Source organism: Ornithodoros turicata, chromosome 4, assembly GCF_037126465.1.
Source record: "Ornithodoros turicata isolate Travis chromosome 4, ASM3712646v1, whole genome shotgun sequence".
Taxonomy (NCBI): Eukaryota; Metazoa; Arthropoda; class Arachnida; order Ixodida; family Argasidae; genus Ornithodoros; species Ornithodoros turicata.
This window is the reverse complement of record NC_088204.1, coordinates 30,931,392-30,952,318: the sequence shown is the minus strand read 5'-3', so window position 1 is coordinate 30,952,318 and position 20,927 is coordinate 30,931,392. Positions and strand designations below refer to the sequence as shown.

The window sequence follows — 20,927 nt, the reverse complement described above, 5'->3', positions numbered from 1 at the left end:
CGTCTTAAATTTATGGCGAGAAAACTAAGGTGTACGTGAGAGCAACAGCAAAATACAGCGCGGTTGGGTCGGTTTAGATTGGCTTACGTGCGAGCTCGATGAGGTTTTAACTGCAGCGCCACCTATATTTGACAACGGTCGCGAAACTATCGATACTCCAAAAACTATCGTGATAGTATCGAAATCAAGATTCACTCGATAGTTCAACAATCGATAGTCAAATACTATCGATAGTATCGAATGATTCGATAGTATCGCCCATCACTAGTTCTCAGTCGTCGGTTTCGCGCTGTCGTAGGTGAACGTCTGTGTGTGTTGTGCTTCTTGTTTCATGCTAATTACCACATGGAGGTAAGTAATTTTAGTTCCTTGATGTTTGTACTCCCGAATTTTTAGTGAAACATTCGCGCCCTGTTTCAGCTGTGGTGAAATCCGTTAAATAAGTTGAATTTCGGAAGATTTACAGGCAACAGTGCCGAATGATACTCCGATCAAATTTGGACAATCAAAAAACGTATATCTGTTCTCATATAGTTTTCGATAGCTTATAAATAGCCTCAGTGAGTGATTTAACGTGTGATACAGTTAGAATTTAGGGCTCAAACCCCTGCAGTGAAGTAGCAGTTACGAATGATACCCCTCAGGTTTTAAGCGCCGACCAAATTACAACAGCCGAACGACGTTTTCCTGTTCTCGTGCAAGTTTCTATAGCTTATACAAGCCTCAGTGAGTGATTTAACGTGTGATACAGTTAGAATTTAGCGCTCAAAACCCTGCAGTCAAGCAGCAGTTACGAATGATACCCCTCAGGTTTTAAGCTCCGATCAAGTTGCAACAACCGTACGACGTTTTCCTGTTCTCGTACAGCTTTCGATAGCTTATAAAAGCCTCAGTGAGGGATTTAACGTGTAATACACTTAGAATTTAGCGCTCAAAACCCTGCAGTCAAGCAGCAGTTACGAATGATACCCCTCAGGTTTTAAGCTCCGATCAAGTTGCAACAACCGTACGACGTTTTCCTGTTCTCGTACAGCTTTCGATAGCTTATAAAAGCCTCAGTGAGGGATTTAACGTGTAATACACTTAGAATTTAGCGCTCAAAACCCTGCAGTCAAGCAGCAGTTACGAATGATACCCCTCAGGTTTTAAGCTCCGATCAAGTTGCAACAACCGTACGACGTTTTCCTGTTCTCGTACAGCTTTCGATAGCTTATAAAAGCCTCAGTGAGGGATTTAACGTGTAATACACTTAGAATTTAGCGCTCAAAACCCTGCAGTCAAGCAGCAGTTACGAATGATACCCCTCAGGTTTTAAGCTCCGATCAAGTTGCAACAACCGTACGACGTTTTCCTGTTCTCGTACAGCTTTCGATAGCTTATAAAAGCCTCAGTGAGGGATTTAACGTGTGATACAGTTAGAATTTAGCGCTCAAAACCCTGCAGTCAAGCAGCAGTTACGAATGATACCCCTCAGGTTTTAAGCTCCGATCAAGTTGCAACAACCGTACGACGTTTTCCTGTTCTCGTACAGCTTTCGATAGCTTATAAAAGCCTCAGTGAGGGATTTAACGTGTAATACACTTAGAATTTAGCGCTCAAAACCCTGCAGTCAAGCAGCAGTTACGAATGATACCCCTCAGGTTTTAAGCTCCGATCAAGTTGCAACAACCGTACGACGTTTTCCTGTTCTCGTACAGCTTTCGATAGCTTATAAAAGCCTCAGTGAGGGATTTAACGTGTGATACAGTTATAATTTAGGGCTCAAACCCCTGCAGTGAAGCAGCAGTTACGAATGATACCCCTCAGGTTTTAAGCTCCGATCAAGTTGCAACAACCGAACGACGTTTTCCTGTTCTCGTACAGCTTTCGATAGCTTATAAAAGCCTCAGTGAGGGATTTAACGTGTAATACACTTAGAATTTAGCGCTCAAAACCCTGCAGTCAAGCAGCAGTTACGAATGATACCCCTCAGGTTTTAAGCTCCGATCAAGTTGCAACAACCGAACGACGTTTTCCTGTTCTCGTGCAGCTTTCGATAGCTTATAAAAGCCTCAGTGAGTGATTTAACGTGTGATACAGTTATAATTTAGGGCTCAAACCCCTGCAGTGAAGCAGCAGTTACGAATGATACCCCTCAGGTTTTAAGCTCCGATCAAGTTGCAACAACCGTACGACGTTTTCCTGTTCTCGTACAGCTTTCGATAGCTTATAAAAGCCTCAGTGAGGGATTTAACGTGTGATACACTTAGAATTTAGCGCTCAAAACCCTGCAGTCAAGCAGCAGTTATGAATGATACCCCTCAGGTTTTAAGCTCCGATCAAGTTGCAACAACCGTACGACGTTTTCCTGTTCTCGTACAGCTTTCGATAGCTTATAAAAGCCTCAGTGAGGGATTTAACGTGTAATACACTTAGAATTTAGCGCTCAAAACCCTGCAGTCAAGCAGCAGTTACGAATGATACCCCTCAGGTTTTAAGCTCCGATCAAGTTGCAACAACCGAACGACGTTTTCCTGTTCTCGTGCAGCTTTCGATAGCTTATAAAAGCCTCAGTGAGTGATTTAACGTGTGATACAGTTATAATTTAGGGCTCAAACCCCTGCAGTGAAGCAGCAGTTACGAATGATACCCCTCAGGTTTTAAGCTCCGATCAAGTTGCAACAACCGAACGACGTTCTCCTGTTCTCGTGCAGCTTTCGATAGCTTCTAAAAGCCTCAGTGAGGGATTTAACGTGTAATACACTTAGAATTTAGCGCTCAAAACCCTGCAGTCAAGCAGCAGTTACGAATGATACCCCTCAGGTTTTAAGCTCCGATCAAGTTGCAACAACCGAACGACGTTTTCCTGTTCTCGTGCAGCTTTCGATAGCTTATAAAAGCCTCAGTGAGTGATTTAACGTGTGATACAGTTATAATTTAGGGCTCAAACCCCTGCAGTGAAGCAGCAGTTACGAATGATACCCCTCAGGTTTTAAGCTCCGATCAAGTTGCAACAACCGAACGACGTTTTCCTGTTCTCGTACAGCTTTCGATAGCTTATAAAAGCCTCAGTGAGGGATTTAACGTGTAATACACTTAGAATTTAGCGCTCAAAACCCTGCAGTCAAGCAGCAGTTACGAATGATACCCCTCAGGTTTTAAGCTCCGATCAAGTTGCAACAACCGAACGACGTTTTCCTGTTCTCGTGCAGCTTTCGATAGCTTATAAAAGCCTCAGTGAGTGATTTAACGTGTGATACAGTTATAATTTAGGGCTCAAACCCCTGCAGTGAAGCAGCAGTTACGAATGATACCCCTCAGGTTTTAAGCTCCGATCAAGTTGCAACAACCGAACGACGTTCTCCTGTTCTCGTGCAGCTTTCGATAGCTTCTAAAAGCCTCAGTGAGGGATTTAACGTGTAATACACTTAGAATTTAGCGCTCAAAACCCTGCAGTCAAGCAGCAGTTACGAATGATACCCCTCAGGTTTTAAGCTCCGATCAAGTTGCAACAACCGAACGACGTTTTCCTGTTCTCGTGCAGCTTTCGATAGCTTATAAAAGCCTCAGTGAGTGATTTAACGTGTGATACAGTTATAATTTAGGGCTCAAACCCCTGCAGTGAAGCAGCAGTTACGAATGATACCCCTCAGGTTTTAAGCTCCGATCAAGTTGCAACAACCGAACGACGTTCTCCTGTTTTCGTGCAGCTTTTGATAGCTTATAAAAGCCTCAGTGAGTGATTTAACGTGTAATACACTTAGAATTTAGCGCTCAAAACCCTGCAGTCAAGCAGCAGTTATGAATGATACCCCTCAGGTTTTAAGCTCCGATCAAGTTGCAACAACCGAACGACGTTCTCCTGTTCTCGTGCAGCTTTCGATAGCTTATAAAAGCCTCAGTGAGTGATTTAACGTGTAATACACTTAGAATTTAGCGCTCAAAACCCTGCAGTCAAGCAGCAGTTATGAATGATACCCCTCAGGTTTTAAGCTCCGATCAAGTTGCAACAACCGAACGACGTTCTCCTGTTCTCGTGCAGCTTTCGATAGCTTATAAAAGCCTCAGTGAGTGATTTAACGTGTAATACACTTATAATTTAGCGCTCAAACCCCTGCAGTCAAGCAGCAGTTACGAATGATACCCCTCAGGTTTTAAGCTCCGATCAAGTTGCAACAACCGTACGACGTTTTCCTGTTCTCGTACAGCTTTCGATAGCTTATAAAAGCCTCAGTGAGGGATTTAACGTGTAATACACTTAGAATTTAGCGCCCAAAACCCTGCAGTCAAGCAGCAGTTACGAATGATACCCCTCAGGTTTTAAGCTCCGATCAAGTTGCAACAACCGAACGACGTTTTCCTGTTCTCGTGCAGCTTTCGATAGCTTATAAAAGCCTCAGTGAGTGATTTAACGTGTGATACAGTTATAATTTAGGGCTCAAACCCCTGCAGTGAAGCAGCAGTTACGAATGATACCCCTCAGGTTTTAAGCTCCGATCAAGTTGCAACAACCGAACGACGTTCTCCTGTTCTCGTGCAGCTTTCGATAGCTTATAAAAGCCTCAGTGAGGGATTTAACGTGTAATACACTTAGAATTTAGCGCTCAAAACCCTGCAGTCAAGCAGCAGTTACGAATGATACCCCTCAGGTTTTAAGCTCCGATCAAGTTGCAGCAACCGAACGACGTTTTCCTGTTCTCGTGCAGCTTTCGATAGCTTATAAAAGCCTCAGTGAGTGATTTAACGTGTGATACAGTTATAATTTAGGGCTCAAACCCCTGCAGTGAAGCAGCAGTTACGAATGATACCCCTCAGGTTTTAAGCTCCGATCAAGTTGCAACAACCGAACGACGTTCTCCTGTTCTCGTACAGCTTTCGATAGCTTATAAAAGCCTCAGTGAGTGATTTAGCGTGTAATAAACTTAGAATTTAGCGCTCAAAACCCTGCAGTCAAGCAGCAGTTATGAATGATACCCCTCAGGTTTTAAGCTCCGATCAAGTTGCAACAACCGAACGACGTTCTCCTGTTCTCGTGCAGCTTTTGATAGCTTATAAAAGCCTCAGTGAGTGATTTAACGTGTAATACACTTAGAATTTAGCGCTCAAAACCCTGCAGTCAAGCAGCAGTTATGAATGATACCCCTCAGGTTTTAAGCTCCGATCAAGTTGCAACAACCGAACGACGTTCTCCTGTTCTCGTGCAGCTTTTGATAGCTTATAAAAGCCTCAGTGAGTGATTTAACGTGTAATACACTTAGAATTTAGCGCTCAAAACCCTGCAGTCAAGCAGCAGTTATGAATGATACCCCTCAGGTTTTAAGCTCCGATCAAGTTGCAACAACCGAACGACGTTCTCCTGTTCTCGTGCAGCTTTCGATAGCTTATAAAAGCCTCAGTGAGTGATTTAACGTGTAATACACTTAGAATTTAGCGCTCAAAACCCTGCAGTCAAGCAGCAGTTATGAATGATACCCCTCAGGTTTTAAGCTCCGATCAAGTTGCAACAACCGTACGATGTTTTCCTGTTCTCGTACAGCTTTCGATAGCTTATAAAAGCCTCAGTGAGGGATTTAACGTGTAATACACTTAGAATTTAGCGCTCAAAACCCTGCAGTCAAGCAGCAGTTATGAATGATACCCCTCAGGTTTTAAGCTCCGATCAAGTTGCAACAACCGAACGACGTTCTCCTGTTCTCGTGCAGCTTTCGATAGCTTATAAAAGCCTCAGTGAGTGATTTAACGTGTAATACACTTAGAATTTAGCGCTCAAAACCCTGCAGTCAAGCAGCAGTTATGAATGATACCCCTCAGGTTTTAAGCTCCGATCAAGTTGCAACAATCGAACGACGTTCTCCTGTTCTCGTACAGCTTTCGATAGCTTATAAAAGCCTCAGTGAGTGATTTAACGTGTAATACACTTAGAATTTAGCGCTCAAAACCCTGCAGTCAAGCAGCAGTTATGAATGATACCCCTCAGGTTTTAAGCTCCGATCAAGTTGCAACAACCGAACGACGTTCTCCTGTTCTCGTGCAGCTTTTGATAGCTTGTAAAAGCCTCAGTGAGTGATTTAACGTGTAATACACTTAGAATTTAGAGCTCAAAACCCTGCAGTCAAGCAGCAGTTATGAATGATACCCCTCAGGTTTTAAGCTCCGATCAAGTTGCAACAACCGAACGACGTTCTCCTGTTCTCGTGCAGCTTTCGATAGCTTATAAAAGCCTCAGTGAGTGATTTAACGTGTAATAGACTTAGAATTTAGCGCTCAAAACCCTGCAGTCAAGCAGCAGTTATGAATGATACCCCTCAGGTTTTAAGCTCCGATCAAGTTGCAACAACCGTACGATGTTTTCCTGTTCTCGTACAGCTTTCGATAGCTTATAAAAGCCTCAGTGAGTGATTTAACGTGTAATACACTTAGAATTTAGCGCTCAAAACCCTGCAGTCAAGCAGCAGTTACGAATGATACCCCTCAGGTTTTAAGCTCCGATCAAGTTGCAACAACCGTACGATGTTTTCCTGTTCTCGTACAGCTTTCGATAGCTTATAAAAGCCTCAGTGAGTGATTTAACGTGTAATACAGTCAGAATTTAAGGCTCAGAAATCCGCAATCAAGCAGCGGTGTCGAGTGATACTGCTCAGGTTTTAAGCTCCGACCTGGTTTGAACAACCAAACAACGTTTTCCTGTCCTCATATGGCCTTTGATAACATAGAAATGCCACAGTGAGTGATCAGATGGTTTTCTTTTCAAAAATTGTAGAGGATTTTATAAATGACACTGCCAAAATTTAAGGCTTGCAAATGATGATTACGGAGAGTAAAATGCTATCCAGCATGTTAAAAGCTGCAAACTTGAAGCTTTTTGTTGCCTAAATACATTTCACCCTGTTGTTTCCAGGTGGAACCCCTGTAGCTGACCAGAAAGGCCAGGACTGTCAGATGCCATACATGAATTGGGTATGGGATAGAGAGAGAAGTATTGGGATTCTATTGGAGAATTTGCATACCCCTGCTTATGCTAGTCCTCACTAGGCCAACCAAAGCAGGCACACAATTGTTCTCGTGCTGAGCTGACAGATTTGTAACTGACACTGTTTACTTATAATTCTCAGTAATTTCACACTACGTGTAGTCACAATAGTGTTTTACTTTCAGTTCAAGGTCTTCAAACAGAGCTGACCCAGCAGAAGGCCTCTGGTGGCATACTGTAATCAAGTGTGCCACTCCCACGGGATTATTGCATTGGCCTTTTGCATTCATGCCTGAATGCTGTCCAGGGCATCTCACAGGCACCAGCTGCGTGACGATGCCCCACCCCACGGATTGTCTTATGCCAACAGCGTGCTCCTATAGGGAGCTATGGACACTAGAAGATGGACTGTGGACATGCTAAGGAATTCTTCAGTAGCTTCATGGTGCACGGGAGAAGAAACAGCAGACCTGGACGAAGTAAACAAACGGCCCATATGTCTGCCACAATGGCTAGCGTTCTGCTGATAGAACAAACCCTGATGGTGATAGAAGATCACTGAACTAACCATAACTCAAGCACGATGGCTACAACTGTGCTGATAGAAAGCAATCATTGCAGTTGCAAATGCCATACATTTCGTTAAGCACTATATTTTTGATGACAGTAATATTTAGAACTGAAGGAGTCATGTTCTGCCACTTTTTGGATGGTCAAAGTATGCATCACAGAACATATTGCTAAGCTAAACATTATGTGGAACCAACTATAACTCATTTTATTCATTCGCACAGAAAATGTGAAGCAGAAAATGTCGAGGTTGTTGCGAGAGACCTGTACTATGTCTTTTGCAAAAGCTATCACCGTTTCTCGACAAAAGTGACGTGGAGAATGTACTGGATGCCTCCATTTTTCCCCTTTTTCTTCGTACTATAAAGGTAGTTCTTTTTGTGTAGTCCAATAATACGAGAATTAGAAAAAAGGTCTTTGGGTGTACTTGACATAATTGTATGCCAGTCTATATCATTGAACCCCCGTGACACTGAGGAAGTCTGAAGTGAGGAAGTCACGTGTCTGAAGAACGCCATTGGAGCCGCAGGGCACATTGACTTTAGACCACATCATGGAGGGCCACAAGGAAAAGAAACTACTGTAGTTACCATAAAACTTTGGTATATCATACATAACATTGTACACAAAAACAGGACCGACAGAGTTATTGTGGAGTATAGAATAGTGGATAACACAAAAAAATAACGGGCTTACTAGGCTAACGCCAATAAGTGGGCGGCCTTTCAAATCGAGTGCTGAAAGTATGAAAAACTATTCGACCTTCACAAAGGTTTAGGAGAATGTTCAGGAGCACTCCAAATTATCCATTTACTTGCTGCCTTAGCTCACAGTTGGAAAAATAAGTATGGAAAATCAAAGAGAAAGAGCTAGCTGGCATATTCACAGTGGGTCATGGCTTCGGGTTTGCTATGTTGTGTTTAATGAAAAGTGCAGAAATTTGGGCCAGTTGGTACATAACTGCAAAAAGGAATAAGAGCATACAGACGGGACAATGGAGAGACAGAGCTGCTTACAACTAAACGCTATTGATAGGAAATCCGACGCAGTCATGTGCGCAGGTGCATTGCTATCCCACCATGTCAAAACAACGAGTACTGTGCTAGACAAATGTTAGAGAACATGCTCCGGCGCATTCCTTCCTTAGTGTGACAGTGAATGGGACCGTACAGACTTAGACATGTGCATATAGGTAGCCCAGTCACCTGTATGCAAGTCCGTACGATACCATTTGCTGCCAGCTTGTTACTCAGAGGGAGGAGTGCGCCAGAGTATGTTCCATAAACTTTTGTCCAGCACTTTACAAGTATAAAACTGATTAACAATGTAGAATGGGCTAGTTGGTATGACATCTTAGACTATGGAGCTGTGGCAGACAAGGACAACACCACTCCATAATCAACTGGTTTATTTCTGGAAAACCAGAAAAGGAAGGTTGGACGTTGGGATTGGGGGTTTTGAGACGACCTGATTAAAAAGGAACTTTACACCTAGTGGTGATCTTTTCCTGCTGTCCTTGTCTGCATAGCTCCGTGGTCAAGAAGTCTCTACAAGTATGTCAGACAAGACACTCAAAATGACATTTTTTGCATGTACAAACAAAACCACCCTAGTGATAAGGAGTGACACAAGTGAAAAAAATTCCTATGATTTGAATAAAAATTCAAGTTCCTTATCCATCAGAAAAATAGAATCTTCAGTAGTACAACTGGAAGAACCACTTATTTCAGCCACTTCGACTACCTCTCTTTCGAACTGACAGTCTGCTTTTCTTTTTGACTGAGTTCTTTCAAAAGCCGGCTTTTAATGTCACTATTTGATTTAGTATAAGAATTAGGATGGACAGAAGATCGACTCAATCCTCGCATTAGCTACGGTGTGTTAGTGTACCATACCGCACGCTAATACCAGGTTGCCGTCTCCGTAATTTTGTGAGGTTCGAGAGCCTGCTCGAACTGCTCGAGAACTGCTCGCATGCAGTGTATTCTACCTAATATGGACAGCGCAGCAGCAGTACGGCGGGCCAGGCTGAAAACAATGCCTGAAAATCTGTTCTCCTAATTCGTCTTTAAATTTTTCGAGAGGGTAGCTTCGTTCTCTTTGGCGGCCAAGAGGCCGCGTGCTTGAGATCCCTGTAGATAGGGCAATCGCTTTCGAAACTAAACAACAAGGATCAGAAACGTAGCGCTGTCCTATATCTGCGCAGAAGCACCATAGCTCATGTACAAAGCAGGTTGGTGGTTGGTAAAACAACAAGAGGAGATTGAATTCGCGCAAGCGAATTCTGCAACCCCCCAAAAAACTTCCAAAGGCGTGAACGGGTTTTTCCGAGGAACCACCACCGTGGGAAAACAGACACAAGTGCAAGTGGTAAATGTGAATCATGTGTCGCCCCCAAGATTTTTCTAGAATTTCTTTGAGAAATGTTCAAAATTTAGTTTGCAGTTTATTGAGTTTATATACGTATATCCAGCACCCAGCGTCCCGTGATTTCTGTCCTTTTTTTATTTTTTTTTATGATTCATTTGCTACAGCAATTCACATATAACATCGACTTAGTGAAAGTATCCTTTATGTAGTAATTGTAATTTTAATGCTTTTCACACCTTAGAGCTCCTCTTTGTTCGGTTTTTCGATAGCTCTGTCTTCCGACTTTTCAGCTTTCTGATAGTTCGGTCTCATGATTTTCGGCCTTATATGATTGCCACTGCTCTTGAGCCCCGGATCCCGACAGCCTCGAAATACCCTTATCTCGTGACCACTTCTCCTTCCAACTGCATGGTTACCAAAAGTGAAGTGTCCATAACCAAAGTATGTTGATACGCAGATTAAGTAGAAAGGAAGAGAGGCAGATAAAAATGACAAAAACGTAAGAGAAGGCGACAAATTGTCTTCGATGAAGAATACTTCTTTATTGATACTAAGGTCACAAAATGACCACGATGATCGGGTATGTTTAGGGCAAATCGTGCAACACAGTCGCCAAAGAAAATGACAAAAATATATACACAGTACCGAGAGGATAGAGAGGTAGCAAGCGAGCTGGTGGTGTAGATCCATAACACAGACAAGCTTGTCTGTGTTTGTTGTTTTTTGTCCCCCAGTCTCCGGTTTTTAATTTAGAGATAACCATATATAAAGTAATTGAACCTCTGTATGCAGTAAGCAATCCATGTGTTAGAACATTTTTTGCGTGTAACATTTTTGGGCTGAAGTTGTAAACGTGTTACAAAGGGAAGAAGACAACGATCGTGCGGGGAGCACGTGAACTGTTTTTTTGGTGTTTACTTTTGTCATTCTTGGTTCGGGTACCGTGAGACATGGTCGCAAATAAATGATGCTGCGATGGAATGCTTGAGTCCCTGTCTTTGAGCGAAGCTCCCCAACGAACGATTTCACATAACTTTTGGTGCCGAAACCCGGGATCTTCGAGGACTCAAGGTATTGAAGGACTCTGATCGACGAACACTGCTGAAACGGTAACGACGCAGCGAATCAACGGAATCGAACACGGCGGACGCCATGTCTCATCTACCGAAGAAACGTCAGGTGCTCCGGTCCCAAGTGACCCGAATCATCACCGAAGCCAACAGTCTACTGAGCGGGACTGGAGAAGCCACATTGGACGCTCTCGATGTGTTGATCGAACGGCTTCAAGCGTGTCACCAGCAACTTAACGACGTAGACGCTGAAATCGAACACAGCGAGATCGAACAGAGCGAAGAGGATTTTACGCGCACATATGAATACAACGACCGTGTGATTACCTGCATCGCCAGACTGAAATGCAAGAAGAATGGATCTGTACAAACTGGAATACAGACCACTTCTACGACGAGATCGACGGCAGTCAAGGTGAAACTCCCTAAATTGGAGTTATTGAAGTTCGACGGCAAGCAGCGAAATTGGCAGGCCTTTTGGGAACAATTTCAACGGCTGATCCATCAGAACGAAGATCTGACCCAGAGTGACAAGTTCAGTTACCTAAAGTCGGTATTAGTCGGCGAGGCAGCAGCTGCTATAGCAGGTCTGCACTTGTCAGCAGAATGCTACAAGGACGCAGTAGAGTTGTTGCAGCAACGTTATGGGACGGAAACTGCCATCATTCAGGATCACATGGAAGCACTTTTGAATATTCGTCCCGTACGATTGTCCGAAGACGTACGCGAGCTTCGTAAGCTCTATGACAGACTCCAAGCCCACATTCGCGGACTGAATGTCCTAGGTGTGAGTGAAGACTCTTACTGTTCACTGCTGTACCCTGTACTGCTACGCTCGTTACCGAGAGACATTGTGCTGCAATATCACAGAAAATCGGCAATGGCATCCATCCCGGTGGGAGTTCCATCTGATATTCAAGCTGGAGACAGCGCCGGAACGGCAAGAATTTCTGACCCTGCTGTGAGGCAATACCGGAAGAAGGTGTCAGACCTACTTCAACTGGTTAGAATTGAAGTAGAAAGCCGGGAGCAGGCAACATCTACCCAAAAAACCGACGACAAGGGACAGTACAAGACTTCTCACGACCGCAAACGCCAGCCAACAGCTTCAGTAGCCGCACTGCAGCACTTGGCTGGGAAGACACGCTGCACATTCTGTTCGTCACAACAGCATGAGACGGAGAATTGTGATTCTGACATTCCGTTAACGAAGAAAAAGGAGATTCTCAGAGCTGAGCGGAGGTGCTACCGATGCACTAAACTTAATCATCAATCCAGGGAGTGCAAGAGCAGGTTGCGTTGCAGGAAATGCACAGGCCGACATGCAGCTTCAATGTGCGATCCAAGCTACGCGTCGAAAAAAGGATCGAAAGAAATTGACGGGGATCAGGACTCTGTCGCAACGCCAACGACGTCCGTTAGCCTACATTCAGCTGCTGACAATTCAAGGAGGGCTACAGTTCTCCTTCAGACTGCGACGGCTATGCTGGCTGGAGAAATATCCACGACACTTGCCAGAATCATGTTTGATGGCGGGAGCCAGCGGTCCTTCATATCAAGGAGGATGGCGAAGAAACTGGGGTGCAAGTATTTGGAGACCGAGGAGCTTACGGTTGAAGTGTTTGGAGGCCACCTCACAGAACGGAGCTTCAGGAGAGTACGATTGTCAATGAGCAGTCGTAATGGAGAAAAGAGCTTCGAGATTGAAGCATTGGAAACCGACAGCATTTGCGAGCAGATTCTTCCGATGATTGACAAAGATATACAAAGCAAGCTGAACGACAAGAATCTGGAGCCAGCTGATGTTATTCAGACCGATTCCAAAGAGATCGCAGTGCTCATAGGATCCGACTATTATTGGGAAGTCGTCAGCGGGAAGGTGGAAGACCTCGGCAAGGGACTGAGGGCCATCGAAACGTCCTTCGGCTGGTGTGTTCAGGGTCCCATCCCGACAGGCGGAAATGTTGTACACTGTAACAAGACGGTAGTGCTGCGGACGGTGACGCAAGAGCGGCCACTGGAAGAGCTCGTGACAAAGTTGTGGGATTTGGACAGCCTGGGAATACGTGAGACAGAAAACGATGATACGAGGGATAACGACGTTGTAACGTCGTTCATGGAGACTGTGGTGAAGGTCGAAGATGGCTATCAAGTATGCCTACCGTGGAAAACGGAGTGGAAAAGTGGATCTGGAGAGCAACGAGGCCGTCGCCCGAAAGCGACTTCATCAACTCCTGAGGAAGCTTACACGTGACCCACAGCTCATGAGCGAGTATGACAACGTCATACGGCAGCAGCTACACAGCGGTATTGCGGAGGTGGCAAGCCCACATCAATCATCGCAGGGCAGGACGTACTACATGCCCCATCAGGCGGTAATCAGAGAAGGCGCCAGCACGACAAAGCTGCGGGTCGTATTTGATGCCTCGTCACACGATGCCAAGGCGAAGTCACTGAACGACAATTTGGAAAGTGGCCCCAACTTGAACTGTGACCTAGTGGCATTACTGCTGAACTTCAGGAAATATCGGGTGGCTATGGTCGCTGACATCGAGAAGGCCTTCTTACAGATTGGCGTCACCGACGCTGACAGAGATGCACTACGTTTTCTGTGGCTGAAGGAAGCTCCGACACACGATCAACCTTTGCCAGACATCGAAACGTACAGAATGACCAGGGTCCCTTTTGGAACCACGTCGAGCCCCTTTCTACTGGCAGCTACATTACAACACCACCTGCGGAGCCTGAAAGACGAATACCCCGTCACGTGTACGTTGCTCAGCGAGTCACTGTACGTTGACGACCTTCTGGTTGGAGCAGCAGATGAAGGAAGTGCCGAGAAACTTTACCGTGAGGCGAAGAGCATATTCCAAACTGCTTCTATGAAGTTGCACAAATGGGCGTCCAATAGTCCGACCATGAGGAACTTGTTTGAGGAGGAAGCAACAGCAGCGATGCCATAGGGTCAAGTGGCGGGTGTACTGAAAGTTCTTGGATTATCTTGGAATCCCGCGACGGACAACCTGACATTCGCAGTGGACAGTGTCAGGCAGATCTCCGAGCAACGTAAAGATACGAAACGTTTCGTACTACAGACAGCAGCAAGGCTGTATGATCCAATGGGATTGATTTCGCCATTTCTCGTAACCGCTAAACTCTGTTTTCAACGCACTTGGCAACTTAAACTTGGATGGGATGAAATTCTACCAGATGACATCAGACACCAATGGGCTGACTGGTGCGACGACCTAGGACATTTATCGCGGATACAAGTACCGCGATTTTACGAGTATGGCTTAAGTGACGTCGCCGACACCAGAGTGCTGCACGTCTTTGCGGATGCAAGCACCGCAGCCTACGGCGCGGTAGTGTACCTGTGCGTAAGGGACTTAACAGGAAGGACGACGACGACACTGGTTCTGGCGAAGTCAAGAATCGCTCCACTAAAACAACTGACGCTGCCCCGTCTAGAGTTGATGGCGAGCCTCGTGGCATCACGCCTATTTCAGTACATCGGCGGAAACCTCAAGCTTGACGTTAGCGGCGTGCATTTCTGGACCGACAGTATGATCACACTCCATTGGATCCAGGGCGATGCAGCAAGATGGAAACCATTCGTAAGGAACCGAGTGACCGAAATTCAAAAGAACAGCGATTCGCATCCTTGGCACTACTGTCCGAGCAAAGAGAATCCCGCTGACTTAATGACAAGAGGAATATCAGCTCAACGACTGATCGAGAGTCAGTTGTGGTGGAAGGGACCACCGTGGATCGTCAGCGACGAGAGCTCGTGGCCAGGAAGGCCCCCAACGACACGGTTTGCGTCCGAAGAACTTGAAGAAATGAAATCCCAGGTGTTAACCACAGCTACTTCAACATCCACAGTACCGGTTTTACTTGACATCAACAAGTACAGTTCCGTACTCAAGCTTCATAGGACAACAGCATGGGTCCTGCGCTATATTCATAACCTGAAATCGCATGTCAGGAGGAGTGGAGTACTGTCAACAGAAGAGATCGAAAAGGCCGAAGTCCATTGGATAACGACAGTTCAACGGATGACCTTTCAGCACGAACTGAGCTGTATCGAAAAGGGCTCCAAACTTCCGAGCAACTCGCCATTAAGGGACCTAACACCATTCATCGACAACGACGGGATTATCAGGGCTGGCGGACGTCTACAGTTCAGCCGTGGAACGTACGACGAGCGACATCCCAGGATCTTGCCTGGAGATCATCATTACACGAAGCTACTGGTTCGTCAGACTCATCATCAACTTCTTCATGCGGGCATCAGAGATACACTCGTGCAACTACGAGAGAACTTTTGGGTTACCAGAGCTCGTCGACTTGTAAAAAGGGTCATTCACGACTGCGTGACCTGCAAGCGTTTGAACGCCAAGGCAGCAAGCGAAACGGTTGCTCCTTTGCCAGCGGACCGAGTAACGGAATGCCTACCGTTTGAAGTGGTGGGAATTGATTTTGCCGGACCTCTGATGGTGAAGGAAGCTAGCAGTACCAAGAAACGTTACATCGTCCTTTTTGTATGTGCAGTCACGAGGGCAATACATCTCGAGTTGTCCAAGGACATGTCCAGCAAGAGTTTTCTACAGGCTCTACGACGGTTCGTCTCACGGAGAGGGCTATGCCGCATTGTGTATTCTGACAATTTCTTATCGTTCAAGAGAAGTAGGAGCGAACTGAAAGAGCTGTGGTTGGCCTTAAGGGATCCGGTGGTGAAAGATCATTTCTCGACGAGCAAAATAGAATGGCGGTTCATTATGGAGCGGGCGCCCTGGTGGGGCGGGTTTTACGAACGACTTGTGCGATCCGTCAAGACATCGCTGAAGAAGGTACTAGGAAGGAAGCTCCTTGATACGGAAGAGATAGTCACCATCCTGACTGAAGTGGAAGCGGTGATTAACTCACGGCCTATAACGTTCCTCTACAGCAACAGCTCTGAAGAAATGCCAATTTCCCCAGCGCACTTCCTCGTCGGTAAACGTCTGACGTCTCTACCTACCCCACAATGCAGAGAACTTACCTCAACGAAACTATCATTAGACGAAATTTGGACAAGTCGACAAAGGGGTCTTGCCCACTTTTGGAAAAGATGGCACAAGGAATACTTGGCCGAACTGCAGTCATCTCGTTCGTCGAGAGTTTTCAAGTCATCAGCGCTCAAACCTGGCGACATAGTCATCTTGCACGATGAGAAACAACCACGGCCGCTCTGGAAGTTGTGCAGGATTGTGGACGTATTCTGCGGCAGGGATGAGAAAGTCAGGGCTTGCACCGTACGCCTACCTGATGGCACTTTGCGAAGAAGACCGGTGCAACTGCTGTATCCGCTAGAACTGGCCAACGGTTAAAAATGCGCGCTAGCCCATTTTGGGGGGGAGTGTGTTAGAACATTTTTTTCGTGTAACATTTTTGGGCTGAAGTTGTAAACGTGTTACAAAGGGAAGAAGACAACGATCGTGCGGGGAGCACGTGAACTGTTTTTTTGGTGTTTACTTTTGTCATTCTTGGTTCGGGTACCGTGAGACATGGTCGCAAATAAATGATGCTGCGATGGAATGCTTGAGTCCCTGTCTTTGAGCGAAGCTCCCCAACGAACGATTTCACACCATGCATGTAATGCAATCCCCTTTCGTGTATTTTTCCTGCATTGACCCAAGCAAACAGTGGCCAATGGCCAGAGGTTGGCAGGGGTCTGATATGCCTTTGGCCAGCAGGTTCTTTGGCCACCAAAATAAAATTTGAGGTTGGCCAAAGTTTGGTAAATGATTTGGTGCCATGTATGGTACAATCACGTTGGCCTGATTTGTGCCAATATATTGAGTAAATCAAGTTGTTTTAGGACAAAGTGCGATGTCAAGTTTTCAAAGTTGCATAACGCATCGTGAGGAATGCACTTGCTGTGGTTTGCAAACAACGTCGACATTCAGTGAAAAATATAAAATTAAATAAAGTTCAGAAATACAGAGCAATGTCCCACACTGGCCTGGCACACTGTTGGCAAGCATATGGCAAATATGTGTGGCAGCAGGTTGCTTGGCCAACAAAGCAACTTTTTCGGTATGTCAGCCTTCTGTCAGACAATGATTGGCAATAGCTTGGCAACCATGTATGGCACGTATTAAATAAGAAGGAGGAGACGTCCGTAAGGGTGGAGTGCCTAGCGTTTAATGACAAGGAAAAACCAATGGCGGCAGAATGCCTACACCGCGAGCCTATGAGATGCGGGCCAGAACCCTTAACTTCTTTTACAGCATGCATACCTTGGCCAAACTCGTAACAATCCCTAAAATATATAAAATATATCTGATGGAGATAAAGCACCTGGTCAGAAGTTACTTGAGAGTTCACTTGAGAGCATTAGGTGTTTTCAACGTAAGCGTGCTGCTGTCTGTGCAAAGTATTTACGAGCAACACTCTTCGAGCAACAGAGTAAACCTGGTTTTACAGCTCCGCTCAGGTAATCACATTGGAGGCGAGAGTCTGAATTACAAACACAGTATTTCACATGAAAGCATGCGAGGAAAGTTGTTGGCTATACTTGACTCTTTGCAGATGCACGGCTTAATTGCAAAGACGTATCCTAGTCACCGTTACAAACGTTTTACGCCCCACTAAACACTTGGTGAACGTACCCCGCATAGTGTGTATTTGAGTATATGTTCCACCCAGTTCGCTAACTGAGGCGCTTACCCCTCACCCCCAGTGCCGATGTGAGGCAGGTGGGGTATACAACACTCACGCTGGCCACAGAGCTAAAGACGGGTGCCAGTGGCGCGTGAGTGCTTGTAGTAAGCCACTCACATGGCTTCCCACGTCAAAACCTGGGGAACATATTTGGGCAGTTGTTGGCCAACCAAATACATACCAAGTGTTGGCCGTTTTGGCAAAAGGAACAAACTCTCTGGCCTAGCTTAGACCATTTATGACAACTTTGGCTAGTCAAACTCGGCCCAATATTGGCCCACATCTGGTGAGCTCCTTCGGCAGACTTGTGTTTGGGCACACATTGGCCAGCTAAACCTTTGGCCAAGGAACCAATGCCACACTGGTCCCATACTCTTTGGCCAAACTTGGAAAGTGTTTGGCCAGTCTGGCTAGCCAACGTTTTGCCAATGCTGGGCCATATTTGGCATGTTGCTTGGGGACATCCACATACCAGCATGTACCTGCCATAGAAAATTTAGGACCGTATTGCAATTTATTGACCTGTTACAGGAGGAAACTAACAGGCAAAAATGGGAGAAGTCTAGCACTCGCAAGTGAATAAAATAAGTATTTAAAGAGATTGAAACATTTATTTTACTGAAGAACAAGCTTTCGGACGGACTCCGTCCGAAAGCTTGTTCTTCAGTAAAATAAATGTTTCAATCTCTTTAAATACTTATTTTGTTACAGGAGGGTAAGAAACGAGAAATGTATGTGTGTCAATGGGATGGGCAGTCAGATCTTGCCCCTTTTCTACACACGCATACAAATGATAGCTTAAATTGAACTGCGGCTTCTACTCGAAAAACACGTTCTTCCTAACTAACACGACTGTGTCGGCAGTGATACTGAGCGTTGTAATCGAAAGAAAAAAAAACGTGAGCACTAAGCTAATAAGTCATATTATGCTGGTCACCTACGATATTATTTTCAAGATTGTGCTCGTTTAGCAGCGCGATACGCTCGACCCATGCTGCTCTGCAACGCACAGGTGACTTCACCCTAGGGGCGGATCAAGGATTTTCCCGGGGGTGGGGGTCCGCTAGTGCATGCTGGGATTGGTCCATTGAACCCTATGTTCAAGTCTGGAATTGAGAAGGGGGGTCAGGACAACACATGGGCACCAAATTTATGAACCAGAGCGGGACGAAGAATCTGTTAACAGTAAGCAGAGCAATGTGCTTCCCATTGAGAAAAACGACATTCCTATACCTAAACGTTGTTCGGCCTATAGTTGGGCCGAGCTTTCATTGACATCGGCCTTACTCGGGCCAACTGAATACCGCCAACTTTGGCCCAGTATGTGATAGACCGTCCTAACAAACACGGGGACCAGCACGCATTGCCGTTGGGGCCATTGTAGAACCAAGCTTGGTTTCTAGTCGGGCATTAGTTGGCTAGATAGCGTCCCATGAGGCACCAGCAATGATGGGCCAAGTATGATCCCAATATATGTAATAAGATTCTCAACCAACCATGGTTATAAGGTATCCCATGCATCTTCTGCACCCCTCTACGCGATATTCTATTCTATAACACCAGTGTGCCTTACAACTGTATCTGGCAGGTGTGTGTATTGCAAAAATAAAATTCAAAGGTTCAAAGTGCTGCTGCTGGTCGCGTGTGGCCTGTCTTGCCATCGTTTTGCCGCTATTGGAATAGATATGTATACGTACCAACCTGCTCGACAGCTGTTATTGTCAAAGGTTATACATATTACAAACGGGTAGGAAATGGAAATTCCTACTCGTTTCAGTAATGCTGTCCGCGTCACTATGGCTCAATGTATGAAGCTGGTTTTCACCTTGTCTGAAAATAATTTTGCAAGCTGAAGAAAAAATGTAGAAATGGCCTTGTATACATCGAATTGAACTACATAGACTAGCATCGTTGCTTTGTTGTTTCGAGCAGCAGCTGCTGTTTTGGAGTTTCCTCTCAACGCTGGGCCAATATTGGCCCGCATTTATATGCCGGGGTTTGGGGGTTTAACCCCCCCCCCCAAAAAAAAATTGTAAGTTTGGTTAGTGCATTTGGAAGAGGGAGATGATAATGAAATCCTCCTCACCCATGTAAAGTCCCCATAGAACTCTTCCATAAATATTTTTGGGCTAGGCCACTGCTTTGAGCCCCCAACGCAGTTTGCGAACTGCCTTCGCAGGTGACAATATGACGACGTCAGCCCAAGTTGCAGCGACTTGTGCCAACCAAATACCGATCTCCGGCAGGTTTTAGGGAATTTTCACTTGGACTTTTTGTCTAGCTGGACACAAGGCTATTGAAAGATGTAACATTTCCTTGAGTTTGAAGAACACAAGACGACGAGGACGATACAAGACTCAAATACGAAAAAAAAAAAAATGTTATAGAGTACATCAGTTCTCTTGCACTTTATTCATTTGTTCATACATGATCATTGTTTTCAATATAGTAGTGTGGTATTGCAGCGAAATTGTAAAAGCTCCTCGTGACATATTGCACCCGGACTGTTTCCACACGCGTGTCAACTTGTATTCTTCGAAATCTGAAGTATTCCTCATATATATTCTTGATACCTTTAACTTTTTACTGCAGAACCGGTTCCGAAGCGTTGCGTGCCTGTACGTTAGAAAAAAAAAGAAAAGCGAAAAACAAAAGAGCTAGGAAAGTGTACAGTTTGGTGGAAGATGCCAGAAAACTGTAATTGCGGGAAGACATTACATAAGAAATAATTGTTGTACATGTATATTTTTCCTTTTATTAAATCGGTTGGACGTTCGGCGCCGTGGTGTATATCTCCCTCTTTCTTTGTGCTGTTTTTACACCGTACCAACTACCCCAAGTGTCTGCCTTAGTTTAGTTGCATTTGTAAATTTGAAACTTCGTGTGTTTTATTATTAATCCCCGGCTAACCAGACACGATATACTTTCAGTGAATAGCAGCACGACGCTCGTAAGTTGACCACCTGGCCATGTTCTCTACCAAATTCTCAAAATTTCTGGATTTTGCAGAGGATTTGACAAACCCGGATTTGAAATGGGATTTGATTTGGCATGAAAAAAGGCAAATTAGCAAGAAAGATGCTTCACTTCGTTTTCCATAATATTAAACGGGCTAGTACTCGAGTTAAAATGGATGCATACATTACTATGGTTCGCCCTACTTTGGATTGTGCATGTACAGTATGGGATCCGCACGAAATGTTTTTTCAGGAGAGGGTTCAGAATATTGCGGCCAGATGAGTTGCATGGATGTTAATATA

General features: G+C 45.1%; 3 protein-coding genes and 1 long non-coding RNA gene across 4 annotated transcripts; all 4 read left to right on the top strand.

The window, feature by feature from the left end:
• The first annotated feature begins 282 nt into the window (after positions 1 to 282).
• On the top strand, positions 283 to 7,432 carry LOC135392926 (uncharacterized). The gene is made up of 3 exons (XR_010422309.1): positions 283 to 351; positions 6,878 to 6,936; positions 7,135 to 7,432. It is a non-coding gene; the product is annotated as an uncharacterized LOC135392926 (long non-coding RNA).
• A 3,609-nt stretch (positions 7,433 to 11,041) lies between these two features.
• On the top strand, positions 11,042 to 13,213 carry LOC135392277 (uncharacterized). Its single transcript, XM_064622994.1, has one exon. It carries the CDS (start codon positions 11,042 to 11,044, stop codon positions 13,211 to 13,213), a length of 2,172 nt encoding a protein of 723 aa, XP_064479064.1.
• Positions 13,214 to 13,223: 10 nt separating this feature from the next.
• Positions 13,224 to 13,922, top strand: LOC135392276 (uncharacterized). Its single transcript, XM_064622993.1, has one exon. The coding sequence runs from the start codon at positions 13,224 to 13,226 to the stop codon at positions 13,920 to 13,922; it is 699 nt and encodes a 232-aa protein (XP_064479063.1).
• A 156-nt stretch (positions 13,923 to 14,078) lies between these two features.
• Positions 14,079 to 16,331, top strand: LOC135392275 (uncharacterized). The gene has a single exon (XM_064622992.1). The coding sequence runs from the start codon at positions 14,079 to 14,081 to the stop codon at positions 16,329 to 16,331; it is 2,253 nt and encodes a 750-aa protein (XP_064479062.1).
• Positions 16,332 to 20,927: the final 4,596 nt, after the last annotated feature.

Excerpts from the sequence above, each read along its gene's own strand:
- LOC135392277 (XM_064622994.1), top strand. The coding sequence starts at position 11,042 with ATGTCTCATCTACCGAAGAAACGTCAGGTGCTCCGGTCCCAAGTGACC.
- LOC135392276 (XM_064622993.1), top strand. The coding sequence starts at position 13,224 with ATGAGCGAGTATGACAACGTCATACGGCAGCAGCTACACAGCGGTATT.
- LOC135392275 (XM_064622992.1), top strand. The coding sequence starts at position 14,079 with ATGGGATTGATTTCGCCATTTCTCGTAACCGCTAAACTCTGTTTTCAA.